Source organism: Bombina bombina, chromosome 11 (assembly GCF_027579735.1).
Source record: "Bombina bombina isolate aBomBom1 chromosome 11, aBomBom1.pri, whole genome shotgun sequence".
In the NCBI taxonomy this organism is placed as follows: Eukaryota; Metazoa; Chordata; class Amphibia; order Anura; family Bombinatoridae; genus Bombina; species Bombina bombina.
Genome location: NC_069509.1, coordinates 45690189 through 45705831, shown reverse-complemented (window position 1 = coordinate 45705831; position 15643 = coordinate 45690189). Strand labels below are relative to the sequence as shown.

General features: G+C 39.5%; 1 protein-coding gene across 1 annotated transcript in view; it reads right to left on the bottom strand.

Moving 5' to 3' along the window:
* Nucleotides 1–15643, bottom strand: part of LOC128641654 (uncharacterized) — a 185473-nt gene that overhangs the window by 154875 nt on the left and 14955 nt on the right. Inside the window, exon 3 of the mRNA XM_053694188.1 lies at nt 8781–9107. Within this exon, the coding sequence (XP_053550163.1) occupies nt 8781–9107 (327 nt within the window). The remainder of the gene's footprint in view (nt 1–8780; nt 9108–15643) is intronic.

The window sequence follows — 15643 nt, the reverse complement described above, 5'->3', positions numbered from 1 at the left end:
ACTGGCGGGGACAATTAAAAAAAAAAGACATATTTACATGTGCTGCTCTGGAGGATCCTCCCTTAGCCCCCAACCTCCCTGATACCCCCCAAACAGCTCTTTAACCATCCCCCTCTAACTTATTAGTAGCCATCTTTGGTACTGGCAGCTGTCTGCCAGTACCCAGTTTATAGTAAAACATTTGTTTTTATTATTTTTTTAAATATTTTTCTGTAGTGTAGCTTGCCCCCCCCAAAAGACCAACCCCCCACCCCCTCCCAGATCTCTTAGATCGATATACTTTAGATATTTTTCACATAATTTTTCTGTAGTGTAGCGGTTCCCACCCGCTCCCTACCCGTGCGCGCGCCCCCCCCCCCCCCCCCCGTGCGCACCTCCGGCGTTCCCACCCACGATCCCGCCCCCCTCCACATCATATGGCCCATCGATGGCCGCCCACCCTCCTCCCAGACTGGCTCCCACCCACCAACGAAACCGGCCATCGATGTCCGGTGCAGAGAGGGCCACAGAGTGGCTCTCTCTGCATCGGATGGCCAAGGGGGGTTATTGCAGGATGCCTCGATGTTGAGGCATCACTGCAATAACCGGAAAGCAGCTGGAAGCGAGCAGGATCGCTTCCAGCTTCTTTCCAGACCGAGAACGTACGCCATACGTCCTCAGGCGTTAAGTGTATTTTTTTTGAGGACGTATGGCGTACATCCTTGGTCGTTAAGGGGTTAAAACAGGATTATGACAGCAAACCAGAAATCACTCACTAGACAAGCCTGTTTCGTTCTTTTTGGAACTCATCAGTAGGAGATAGATTTCTGGTTGCTGCATTGGAAAAGCTATTTTCATGGTTAAACCAAAATTCATTAAAATTATGGGGGGAGATAAAAAACTGAAATTAAAATCTTCCATGTCTCAAAATTAAATCAATGTAAATTTTTGCATAGGAAATTAGTACATCTAGGCAAGTATCCCCGCTTGCTTTTCCCCAGAAATTCTTAATATGCATTGTTTCCAATGCACAAGAGAATTGTGGGTAAGATATGCAAATTAGATATGCAAATTCTCAGTTTTTTTGCTTCAAAATTACTGTTTTGGCATAGCAATCCTTTTAAACAGGATTATGACAGCAAACCAGAAATCACTCACTAGACTAGGATTGCTGTGTCAAAACAGTATTTTTGAAGCAAAAAAACTGAGAATTTGCATATCTAATTTGCATATATTACCCACAATTCTCTTGTGCATTGGAAACATTGCATATTAAGAATTTCTGGGGAAAAGCAAGCAGGGATACTTGCCTAGATGTACTAATTTCCTATGCAAATATTTACATTGATTTAATCTTGGGAGATGCTAATACTGCCATAGCTATGCAAAGAAGGCGTTTGATACTTAAACGCATAGACCCAAAAATTTCAGATTTTGCCCCACTGAGATGGGCCCTAAAGCCAACGGCCTTCTGTTTGGCAAAAGTGGTCTTAAGAAATTGAGTAGTTATGTAAATGAATTTAATTCATTAAATACAATTAGAGTAAACACAAAGAAAATATTTTATCAGCCCAACAAAATTTTTGATAGGGCCGGGAAAGGACGAGGCCGCTGTACCGGTCGTTTCCAAGGAATGTCCAGGTCTCAATTTTAAACCTATGCCTCGCCATCCACCTCACATACAAATTTCTTTCCCACGAGAGGGAGACAATAAACAAACAGATCATTCAGGTATCGTTTATAACAAAGACCTTTCAACAGTAAGTTCTCTCACCTTTACATACATCCTTTTTTTCCCCACAAAAAATTGGAGGCAGATTAACACTCTTTATAAAAAAAAATGGGCATTAATTATTTGGATTTGGGGTTGCCAAGGGGCAGTTCATGAGCATTAAACGGAACTGCTCCTTGGAAGAGGACTTCAATAAAGAGAGCGACATATTAAAACAGCTCTTGACTGAGAGAGGTTATTCAAAAAAAGTAAATAAAACGACAGTCTACCATAGAATTGTTATTGTTTTAAAAGATAGATAATCCCTTTATTACCCATTCCCCAGTTTTGCATAACTAACACAGTTATATTAATATACTTTTTACCTCTGTGATTACCTTGTATCTAGGAACCTTCTTCCAGCCCCTTGATCACATGGCTGTGACTGTGTATTATCTATTGTCTTAAATTTAGCATTGTATTGTGCTAGATCTTAAATAACTTTCTGTGCCTGAACACAGTGTTATCTATATGGCCCACGTGTACTTTCTGTCTCTTTGTGTTGAAAAGAGATTTAAAAAGCATGTGATAAGAGGCAGCCCTCAAAGGCTTAGAAATTAGCATATGAGCCTACCTATGTTTAGTTTAAACTAAGAATACCAATAGAAAAAAGAAAATTTGATGATAAAAGTAAATTGGAAAGTTGATTAAAATTACAAGTCCTATCTTAATGATGAAAGTTTAATTTATACTAGACTGTCCCTTTAATAGAGCACATCTGGAAGTCAGTAGATTGGACCGAAACAACATGTTGAGGGGGACCAGTAAGATGCCAACCAATGATAGAAGAGGTTACGATGTACATAGACCAACATTAGTCACTACTTACAGCTTGCAATTTAATGACATCTTCAACATAGTCAGCAAACATCTGCCTATACTGACAGCAGACTATAGCCTAAAGGACTATGTATCAAAAGGATGCAACTCTGTATTGAGGCGTGCATGCACTATAGGTAATCTGGTAGCTCCTAGTATGTTAAGGAATAAAGCTAAGACCAGCAATAGCTGGATAAATGTCAAAGGACATTTTAAATTCCCTTACTCTAAGTGCATAGCATGCCAACATTGCAAAGTTGCCCCTAATTTCTAATCAAAAACAACCAACAGGGTCTTTGACCTTGCAAGTTGCACCAATTGCAGGACCACCTTTGTGGTATATTTGGTGGAGTGCTCATTATGCAGTACGTTGGGTGCATGACCAGGGAAGCACGCTCCAGAATAAGGGAGCACTTGAACGACATCTCCCATGATAATGAATGCTCTGGACTCTCACAGCATTATATATCCATACATGGGGGTGATGTGACATCACTGTCATGGCAAGTGATTGAGTGTGTCCAGAGCCCCACAAGAGCGGGTGACAGAACGGCACGGTTAATGCTACGTGAATCAGGAGGCCCCAGGGCTCAAACATAGAGGGGGATGTCATTAACTTCTGGAAGATAAACTAATGAATGCACATTAGACTGCAGGATAACAATTGATCACACAAAAAGAGTGCCAATGGCCAAAGGATAAGTGGGTAGCATTCTAACAGTGCACATATCACCTATTGCATATATGTGAATTATAAGTACATTTAATTCATTAAATTATTTAACTTCATGTGTCTCCCTAATATAAGTCCATAAAGTGAAGTAAAAATATTAGTGTTTTTATACAAATGAAGGCTAAGTATAAATACACTAGGGAAAAGATAGCATCTTGAGGATTATTGAAATAACATAATATCAACATAATTGTAGCAATGGGATATATGCGCATATTGTTTTGCAGCTGATAAATAGGGATAACATGAGCACTTCGATGTTATAATATTTGAGGTTTTTACATTAAAGTAATCTAATCAGATAAAGTAAAATTTCTTACAACTATTAAACAAATAATTCAAATGTTTTATGCATAACATGAAGATATTATTATTAAAGTTGATGACCTTATTATAAGCAAGATAGTAAGCACTATTATGTAATGTTAAGGTAATGCTAGTTATTATAAGGTACTGAAGAGGTTAATCGTTAGGAATGGTATAGTCCAATTGGATTATTGCACCAGGTATATAAGGCAGGGTAAAATGGCAGCCAATTATGTCCATGAATAAGGAACAACCAAAACATGTAGGGCAGATTGGACCTTTGCCATGACATATCTGCATAATTGTTTTTAAGGTCTGTTGCCTATATTTTGTTTAAATTTTCTGGAAGAGAAAAAAGAGGAAAAGTGCTTTTAAAGGATCGCTGTGTACTTCCGTTTATTTGCTCCATTAATTACACAAGATCCTTGGGTAATTCAAACTATTTCAGGTTTCCATTTAATTTTTTCTTCCCCTCCAATTCAACATTCTCTTCCTGTTCCAATAAAGCTTTCCCTTTCAGATTCTACTCTTCTAAATTTAGAAACCAGTTCTAGATCCAACAAATTCATTCATCAGCAATATGTTTATAGTAAAGAACAATGAAGGATCTTATCGCCCTGTAATAAATTTAAGACAGTTAAACCTTCATATACAATACAATCATTTCAAGATGTAAGAAATTCATCTTTTAAGAGATTGTCTTATGGACAAAAATTGTTTAGTCTGTTTAGATCTAAAAGATGCTTATTTGACTATCCCAGTTCATTCAGAATTCATGAGTGCCACCAAACTAACAATAAGGTTAAAGGAATATAAAACCCAAACATTTATTTTGTGATTCAGACAGAAAATAACATTGATCAAATTTGCTTTGTTCCCATGATATTATTATTATATATTATGTTGAAGAGATATGTATGTGAATTCTTGCACATGCTCAGTAGGAGCTGGTGACTCAAAAATTGTAAATATTATAATACTGTGCACATTTTGTTAATGGAAGTAAATTGGAAAGTTGTTTAAAATTTCCTGCTCTATCTAAATCATGAAAGTTTAAATTTGACTTGAGTGTCCCTTTAGGACTGTCTAGAGTATTGAAAGGAGCTAAAGGTATGTGCTTCATAATGGAATTACCCCTTTAAGGCATGGTTGAGTAACAGACAAGTAAGCACATTTATTGTACTGGAAATGGAGACTTGAAGACTGGAAACAGGGCTTGCACCCTACAGTCTGTAAACCTCGGTTGAGTTAGACAAAAGGCCAAGGCTGGGTTTGAGGATGTCCCACACTTGGGTTAAACTGTGAGCCCACACCAGAGCTAGTAAGAGGTGCACACTCTAGGGCCAAGACAGGAGATGCCCACTTTAAGGTTGCGACAGAAACAGGACACAGATGCTTGGCAGGGGCCACTGCAGGGGTTGGGCTCAGGAGCTGGACACAAGAACTTGACAGAGATAATGGCACTTGGCATATATCCTCTTTAGAGCTTGGGTGCAGTAGCAGGGGACAGGCACATGGCAGAAACCCTCTGCAGAGCTTGGTGCAGGATACTAGAACTTGGCAGAGACTCTGCAGAGTTTAGATGCAGAAGCAGGTAACTGGTACTTGGCAGAAATCCTTTGCAGTGCTTGGGTACATGCACTGTATACAGGAACTTGGCAAGGGCCCTCTATTAAGCTAGGCACTGAAACAGGATACCAGCACTTGACAGGCATCATCTGCAGGACTAAGATACAGGAACAGATGCCAGAGAAGCAGAATGATGCCACAGGAAGCAGAGACAGGTTGGTACAGAGAGAATAGCCAGGAGACAAGCCAAGGGTCAGATACCTGAGAGCAGTCAGATCAGCCACCAAATCCAGGGAGAATCTTATAGAATAGCCAGGGTACAAGGACAAGTTCCGAAAACGGAGAAGCAGTCCAACATCAAATCCAAGTGAGATCCAAAAGGGTAGTCAGAGAACAAGCCAGATTTAGGAACCAAACAGGAAATTCAGGTAAGGTCAGAGGCACTAACAACAGGATAAAGATGAACCACAATGTCAGGGAAGGGAGTGTTCTGTGAAGCAGTATTTTATATGAGAGATAATTGCAGAACTATCTGCAGCTGGCAAGCAGGAGGAACCAGAGAGCTATCCACTGCAGGTAACAGATATTTTAAGTGGAGCAATACATAAACAGCAGAGTCAAGGTTGTACAGTAGGTGGTGTTGGGCGGACTGTGAGTAGAGTCTGGGTAGTCTCTGGTTTCTTTTGAGAAAACTGAGACATCTGCTCTAAAGGAAAAGCTGCAAAAGAGACAGAAAGGCAAAACTTCCAGGTGGTGACAATCCTGTAATATGATGGTAATTGTCAGTCTTATACCTGCACGGTCACACTAACCTCTCCAAGAGAGCTACATCTGAGGCAGAGTTTATCCTGCAGGGGAACCTCCATTGCACTATCTTCATGCTGTTTGAGCCGACGTCTGTCAGCCATGCTAACCCCTTTTCTTTCCCCTGCCCAAGATCCCAGTTACCCTTTTTGGTGTTGTAAGTCCTATTATCTCTTTTACCTGCTGCCTTCCCTGTGTTTCCTATTGTCTTCTGGCTTTGGATTTCAACTCTGATTCTGCTCGCCCCTTCTGATAAGATGCATTTCTGGATTAAACCTAATCTCACCTTGGCCTGGACTCTAACCTCTCTTTTTTTAATTTGAATTGTTGTTTGTCAAACTGTCTACCTGGTAAAGACCTCTGACTTTCCTGACCCTGCAGCTGTCTAACCCTCTGTGGAAAAATCTCCTGGCCGACCTTGGCTTGCATCTGACTACATCTTGGATCTTCATCTGCAAATTTCCAGCCCTCATACCTACCTCCTCTTTAGCAAACCTGTACCACTTTGAGTTTTCTAGCAGAGGTGTACGTAAGAGTGCTAAATATCTGCAAAAAGGATTCCAACCCAGAAACTCTCAGGTAAACCTTAAAGTAATTTACATTAAAGGCATACACGTCCTAAGAATCTTTAGAGGGTAAATGCTAAAGCTTGTGAAAATAAAATAACAATTTGAGTCCCAGACTTTCTGGGTCTAAGAGTATTTAATAGCAAAAACAGACAAATAAATAATAAATGTATATTGTTATGTTGTTATATTCTTATTTATTAAAAATTCTGGCCTAGATTACAAATGGAGTACAAAAATGTTAGAGCTATTGTACGCTAACATCATCTGAGCATTATCAATAGCGCATCTATTTTTGCACTCAGGTTCGGAGTTATCAGTTTAGGACGTGCCAACATCTGCATATCACATAGCATGAGTGCGCTAAATGCTTCACATAATAAACTTATATGGAGGCTCACAGTAAAACTCAGGTCAGATAGTGCACAAAGTCATGAAGTTATGTGCTATACTAATAATGATAATGGTTTACTTTAGGTCTTTTACAGTGGTATTTTGCAGTGCGCTCGAGCACAACACTTAACTCCCCCCTTGCAATACGAGTGCAATGAGTAGTTCAATAGCACTCCCTGCGCTATCCATTAAAAGTACAGAGTTTTGACCGCATTAAAGGAACATGAAATTCAAATTTTTTTTTCATGATTCAGATAGTAAATACAGTTTTAAACAAAATTCCAGTTTATTTTTATTATCCAATTTGCTTTGTTTTCTTAGTATCCTTCTTTCAAAAGCATAACTATGTAGTCTCAGGAGCTGGGAGCCAGCTGCTGATTGGTGGCTGCACATAAGTTCCTCTTGTCATTGACTTACCAATGTGCTCAGTTAACTCCCACTAGTACATTTCTTCTTCTTCTTCTTCTTCTTCTTCTTCTTCTTCTTCTTCTTCTTCTTCTTCTTCTTCTTCTTCTTCTTCAATAAAGGATATCATGAGAATGAAGCCAAATTGATAATAGAAGTACATTGGAAAGTTGTTTCAAATTGTAAGCTCTATCTCAGTGTTTCTCAACCGCGGTCATTAAGTGCTCCTAACAGACCAGATTTTCATTATAGCTGAACTAGAGCACAAGGGAAATAATCAGCTGGTGTGTAATTGCAGCTTAGTTACCATGGTTACTGATCAGCTGATTATTTCACCTATGAAAAAGTTCAGCTATAATAAAAACCTGGCCTGTTAGGGGTACTTGAGGACCGCAGTTGAGAAACACTGTTCTATCTTAATCATAAAATAAATTGGGCTTCATGTCCCTTTAAGATGCTTTGGTTAACATTTTTAACAATCCACCTGTAATCATAAAACTAAAAGAATTTTCCTAATGTGAATCTCCAGAATTAAAGGGACAGGAAACCCCAAATTTCCTTTTGTGATTCAGACAGAACATACAATTTTAGTCAACTTTCCAATTTACTTCTATTATCAAATTGACTTCATTCTCTTGGTTCCTTTTGCTGAAGGAACACTGGCAGCTTGCTGAACACATTTAGTTAGCCAATCACAAGTGACAAATGTGTGCAAGCACCAATAAGCAGCTAGCTCCCACTAGTGTATGATATGTGCGTATTCTTTTTTAACAAGGGATACTAATAGAACGAAGCACATTTGAAAATAACATTGAATTTAAAAGTGTCTGAAAATGACATGCTCTATCTGAATCATGCAAGTTTAATTTTGTCTTTCCTATCCCTTTAAATACAATAGTGCTCAAAACAGCCAAAACGTTAAAGAATTATATTCCTTATCTTACTAAACAATGTAATATACAGTGTAATAATTAATCAGAAAATATTGATTACAAATGCTGAATTCATAATCAACCAAAATATAAAAGCACTAAGACAGTCTTGAAAAATGCCCCAATAAGCTGAAACGCGTCGATGTGACCTTCCTGTCTGTTTCTTTGGCATGCTATTTATCATCATGATTCTGGTAAGCGTTTTATATTTTAGTTGTGCTGGGGATCAATTATTAATCTATAGAGTACACTTTGTTTTTATATTTTTGTAATTCTAAATTAGGGATCTGTGCCTATTACCTACCAATATCAATATCTACAAGGATTTAAAAAAATATAATTGTTTTTTCAAATTTGTTTCTTCTTTTTAATGTTTGGTACCATAGAATGTCATTTATAATTTACATGTATGGTATTTTTATCTACTTATTTATCCAGGAATTAGTAAGAGATCTTGATGTTCACCCAAACGGTGCTCTTTATCACATTGTTTAAATTCTTACCATGAACATCAAGCGTGACTTCCTTCTCCTTTTTTTCGGGACTATAAGTCACTGAACACTTATAGATTCCACAATCAGATATTTTTACATTGGAAATCGACAAAGAAGCAATCCCATAAACTGCTCTATCTGTATTTAAGGACACCCTGCGATGCGATCTTGTCACAATATTATCATATCTCAAAATCTCTTTTTCTTGAAAGTACCAAAATATAGCCAGAAATTTAGGGTTAACAGGGATTTTGTTTGCAGTGAATATGCAAGGGATGAGGATATCGCTTCCCAATTTTGCAGTTTGAGGATGAACATTTAGTTCGAGAAGTGCACCTAGAGAAAGGAGACATAATGAATAGATACAGAATATAACATATATATATATACACACATGAAATAAACACAGATTGCAAACAGAAAATGAAGTTGCAGCAATTGGCCGAATGGTGATTGTCCCAGGTGCTAATTCGAAATTAACCAATTAAGAGTGAGCAGGGCTTGATAGTTATACTTGATCAGGGTTCTTAAAAAAAAAATTAATCCCAAGACCTAGTGCCTTGATACCAAACACCTTCTTGACCCAATTTTGTGCTTGTTCTGAAAATGTCTGACGTAATATACAAGATAGCTGCAATTTTTGGCAAAGTGACTAAAATGTGTGTGCACTTTATTCCTGATTGTAGTCACACTTGAAAGTATTGTAAAGGGTAATAACAAACACACATACTCTCATAAAGCACACACGCTAGGGATGGGCGAATGTGTTTATATCCGAATTCGAATGTTAGAACGAATGTTATTGTAGCAATTCGATTAACATAATAGAATGTTGATAAGAATGAATATTCTTAAAAATTCGATTTTCAAATGTTATTTACAGTTTTCGAATGTCACATTCGAATTCGAATGTACATTCGAATGTCACATTCAAATTCGAATATTACATTTATAAAACACAATTGTAGACTAGAAACACTATTTCGAATGTCACATTCAAATCGAATATCACTTTCGAATCGAATGTCACATTCGAATCGAATGTCACATTCGAATCGAATGTCACATTCGAATCGAATGTCACATTCGAATCGAATTTCACATTCAAATTTGAATATTACATTTATTAAGCACGGTTGCAAACTAGAAATACTATTTCGAATTCGAATGTGACATTCAAATTCGAATATTACATTTAAAAAACACAGTATTAGACTAGAAATACTATTTCGAATTCGAATGTGACATTCAAATTCGAATGTCACATTTGAATTCGAATATTACATTTAAAACACAGTATTAGACTAGAAATACTACTTCAAATTCGAATGTGACATTTGAATTCGAATGTAGCATTCGAATTTGAATATTACATTTAAAACACAGTATTAGACTAGAAATACTACTTCAAATTTGAATGTGACATTCGAATTCAAACGTCACATTCGAATTCGAATATTACATTTCAAAATTGAATGAATTACATAGCTAACCATTCTAATATTCGAACAAATATTTTCAAATTTTATTGAAAAATTCAAAAACGAAAATTCGAAAATAGAATGTTAGAATGTTATATAAACATTCGAAAATCGATTCGAACTAACAAATGTATCAAAATTCATTTTAAATTTCGAATTTTTAGAAACATTCGCCCATCCCTAACACACGCACATCACACACACTCTCATACAACACACACACTCTCATACAACACAGATATCACACACTCTCATACAACACAGGAGAGAGAGAGAGAGAGAGAGAGGGAGAGAGAGAGGGAGAGAGGGAGAGAGAGAGAGAGAGAGAGAGAGAGAGAGAGAGAGAGAGAGATAACCCCCGCACCACCTGAGAACTGAAAAATGTAACTCCTGTACAGCCAGACATCTAACAAATGTAACTCCTGCAATTCCTGAGATATGACAAATATAACCCCTGCACTGCCATAAATCTGGTAAATGTAACTGCTGCGGCAGTGCCAGACATCTTATAAATGTAACCCCTATTCTGCTTGAGATATTACGAATGTAACCCCTGCACTTCCAGAAATATAAACAAATCTAACTCCTGCACTTCCAGAAATATAAACAAATCTAACTCCTGCACTTCCAGAAATATAAACAAATCTAACTCCTGCACAGCCAGAAATATAAACAAATCTAACTCCTGCACAGCCAGAGATCTGATAAATGTAACCCCTGGACTGCCACAGTAGGTCTGCTCTTATTTTGACTCTCATACATGCTTTGTAAATGTGTGCCCCCTCGTGGAATTTTTTTTTAATTCGTTCTGGAGCCGACCCTGCAGATATCACACACACTAACAACTCACAAACATACCACAAACAAACTCTCATATAACACACATCACACACTCTTGTACAACACACACACACCACACACAAACTCTTATAACACACACACTCTCATACAACACACACACTCTCATACAACACACATCACACACTTTCGTAAAACACAGATATCACACACACTCTAATACAACTCACAAACATACCACAAACACACTCTCAAATAACACACATCACACACTATTGTACAACACACACACCACACACAAACTCATACAACACACACACACTCTCATATAACATACACACCACACTCCTACAACACAAGTCAAAACCCAGTAAACAGGATGTTGCTACCCAGTAATGGGTCCTGAGCCGTGGTTTGAAGAACCCTGTTCTAAATGAATGAATCTGGGATGTTTGACATCTGCAACCACTTAGCTAGCCTGAACTTTTGCAGCTTCATAAATAGAGGCACTTTTTTCCCTTTAAAAATCACATCATATTTTCTTGAAAAAGGGGAAAAAAAGAAAGCAGTATTCCTCTAAGCACACTGAGCAAGGAGTCCACGTCTGGTTTCCCCTTTTTCCCATAGGGAGACTAAATACACACAGAGAGAAATGCACTCACAGGAATGAACAACCAGCTCAATACCATTGTTAGCCTGTTCTATGGCGATTTACCACCTGGGTGCAACTACTTTTAGCCTAGCATTGCTTTTCACAGAGTAGAACTTTCCTGTAGTATATCAGTCTGATCCCGCCTATTACGGTCAGTCCAGCGCCGAAATACCAGGCAATTCCTCTTTGAACAAGGAACAAAGCAACCCCAGACGATCGTTTCGTCCTTCATTGGGCCTCGTCAGTGAGGTGTAGCAGTATTCCTCTAAGCACACTGAGCAAGGAGTCCACGTCTGGTTTCCCCTTTTTCCCATAGGGAGACTAAATACACACAGAAAGAAATGCACTCACAGGAACGAACAACCAGCTCAATACCATTGTTAGCCTGTTCTATGGCGATTTACCACCTGGGTGCAACTTCTTTTAGCCCAGCATTGCTTTTCACAGAGTAGAACTTTCCTGTAGTATATCAGTCTGATCCCGCCTATTACGGTCAGTCCAGCGCAGAAATACCAGGCAATTCCTCTCTGAACAAGGAACAAAGCAACCCCAGACGATCGTTTCGGCCTTCATTGGGCCTCGTCAGTGAGGTGTAGCAGTATTCCTCTAAGCACACTGAGCAAGGAGTCCACGTCTGGTTTCCCCTTTTTCCCATAGGGAGACTAAATACACACAGAGAGAAATGCACTCACAGGAACGAACAACCAGTTCAATACCATTGTTAGCCTGTTCTATGGCGATTTACCACCTGGGTGCAACTTCTTTTAGCCCAGCATTGCTTTTCACAGAGTAGAACTTTCCTGTAGTATATCAGTCTGATCCCGCCTATTACGGTCAGTCCAGCGCTGAAATACCAGGCAATTCCTCTCTGAACAAGGAACAAAGCAACCCCAGACGATCGTTTCGTCCTTCATTGGGCCTCGTCAGTGAGGTGTAGCAGTATTCCTCTAAGCACACTGAGCAAGGAGTCCACGTCTGGTTTCCCCTTTTTCCCATAGGGAGACTAAATACACACAGAGAGAAATGCACTCACAGGAACGAACAACCAGCTCAATACCATTGTTAGCCTGTTCTATGGCAATTTACCACCTGGGTGCAACTTCTTTTAGCCCAGCATTGCTTTTCACAGAGTAGAACTTTCCTGTAGTATATCAGTCTGATCCCGCCTATTACGGTCAGTCCAGCGCCGAAATACCAGGCAATTCCTCTCTGAACAAGGAACAAAGTAACCCCAGACAATCGTTTCGTCCTTCATTGGGCCTCGTCAGTGAGGTGTAGCAGTATTCCTCTAAGCACACTGAGCAAGGAGTCCACGTCTGGTTTCCCCTTTTTCCCATAGGGAGACTAAATACACACAGAGAGAAATGCACTCACAGGAACGAACAACCAGCTCAATACCATTGTTAGCCTGTTCTATGGCGATTTACCACCTGGGTGCAACTTCTTTTAGCCCAGCATTGCTTTTCACAGAGTAGAACTTTCCTGTAGTATATCAGTCTGATCCCGCCTATTACGGTCAGTCCAGCGCCGAAATACCAGGCAATTCCTCTCTGAACAAGGAACAAAGCAACCCCAGACGATCGTTTCGGCCTTCATTGGGCCTCGTCAGTGAGGTGTAGCAGTATTCCTCTAAGCACACTGAGCAAGGAGTCCACGTCTGGTTTCCCCTTTTTCCCATAGGGAGACTAAATACACACAGAGAAATGCACTCACAGGAACGAACAACCAGTTCAATACCATTGTTAGCCTGTTCTATGGCGATTTACCACCTGGGTGCAACTTCTTTTAGCCCAGCATTGCTTTTCACAGAGTAGAACTTTCCTGTAGTATATCAGTCTGATCCCGCCTATTACGGTCAGTCCAGCGCTGAAATACCAGGCAATTCCTCTCTGAACAAGGAACAAAGCAACCCCAGACGATCGTATCGTCCTTCATTGGGCCTCGTCAGTGAGGTGTAGCAGTATTCCTCTAAGCACACTGAGCAAGGAGTCCACGTCTGGTTTCCCCTTTTTCCCATAGGGAGACTAAATACACACAGAGAGAAATGCACTCACAGGAACGAACAACCAGCTCAATACCATTGTTAGCCTGTTCTATGGCGATTTACCACCTGGGTGCAACTTCTTTTAGCCCAGCATTGCTTTTCACAGAGTAGAACTTTCCTGTAGTATATCAGTCTGATCCCGCCTATTATGGTCAGTCCAGCGCCGAAATACCAGGCAATTCCTCTCTGAACAAGGAACAAAGCAACCCCAGACGATCGTTTCGGCCTTCATTGGGCCTCGTCAGTGAGGTGTAGCAGTATTCCTCTAAGCACACTGAGCAAGGAGTCCACGTCTGGTTTCCCCTTTTTCCCATAGGGAAACTAAATACACACAGAGAGAAATGCACTCACAGGAATGAACAACCTGCTCAATACCATTGTTAGCCTGTTCTATGGCGATTTACCACCTGGGTGCAACTTCTTTTAGCCCAGCATTGCTTTTCACAGAGTAGAACTTTCCTGTAGTATATCAGTCTGATACCGCCTATTACGGTCAGTCCAGCGCCGAAATACCAGGCAATTCCTCTCTGAACAAGGAACAAAGCAACCCCAGACGATCGTTTCGGCCTTCATTGGGCCTCGTCAGTGAGGTGTAGCAGTATTCCTCTAAGCACACTGAGCAAGGAGTCCACGTCTGGTTTCCCCTTTTTCCCATAGGGAGACTAAATACACACAGAGAGAAATGCACTCACAGGAATGAACAACCAGCTCAATACCATTGTTAGCCTGTTCTATGGCGATTTACCACCTGGGTGCAACTTCTTTTAGCCCAGCATTGCTTTTCACAGAGTAGAACTTTCCTGTAGTATATCAGTCTGATCCCGCCTATTACGGTCAGTCCAGCGCCGAAATACCAGGCAATTCCTCTCTGAACAAGGAACAAAGCAACCCCAGATGATCGTTTTGTCCTTCATTGGGCCTCGTCAGTGAGGTGTAGCAGTATTCCTCTAAGCACACTGAGCAAGGTGTCCACGTCTGGTTTCCCCTTTTTCCCATAGGGAGACTAAATACACACAGAGAGAAATGCACTCACAGGAACGAACAACCAGCTCAATACCATTGTTAGCCTGTTCTATGGCGATTTACCACCTGGGTGCAACTTCTTTTAGCCCAGCATTGCTTTTCACAGAGTAGAACTTTCCTGTAGTATATCAGTCTGATCCCGCCTATTACGGTCAGTCCAGCGCCGAAATACCAGACAATTCCTCTCTGAACAAGGAACAAAGCAACCCCAGACGATCGTTTCGTAATTCTTTTATTAGAAAAATAATCATATATGCATATATACAAAATAAAATCATAATAACAAATGCAAACAAAAAAACCCTTGTTACAAAACTGAAATATTGACCCAAATTTTTGTCATCAGAAAAAAATCAAAATGCAAACATTAAACTTAAATAATCACACAAAATAAAATTAAACATATTTCAAATACAGACAAAAACAAACTGGAGAAAAAACAATCAAAAAACAAAAACAAAAAAAAACTAAATAATCCAATCCTTCCACTTCTTTGTCTTCCAGATGCCTTCAGAATCTAATTCCCCATATCGCCTCCTATCAAAAGAAAAATACAAAAACAACTTCCCACGGATCATACCCACACAATTACCTACAGTAACTACCTCTTTCTTAAAAATCAAAATATTACGCACATCCCACAACACCTCCTTCACACAACAACCATATCAATCTTGCTTTCTCCTTTTCCACACCACTTCCACACAAACCATACATCATCATAAAAGTAAAAAACTGCACTCCAGTCAAACCCTTAATCATCCTTTTCAAACTTCTCCAAACATCCCTAGCATACTCACAATTCCAAAACAAATGAATAACACTCTCGCTTTGAAAACAACCATCTCTAGGACACACTTCTGAAGCCACTAAA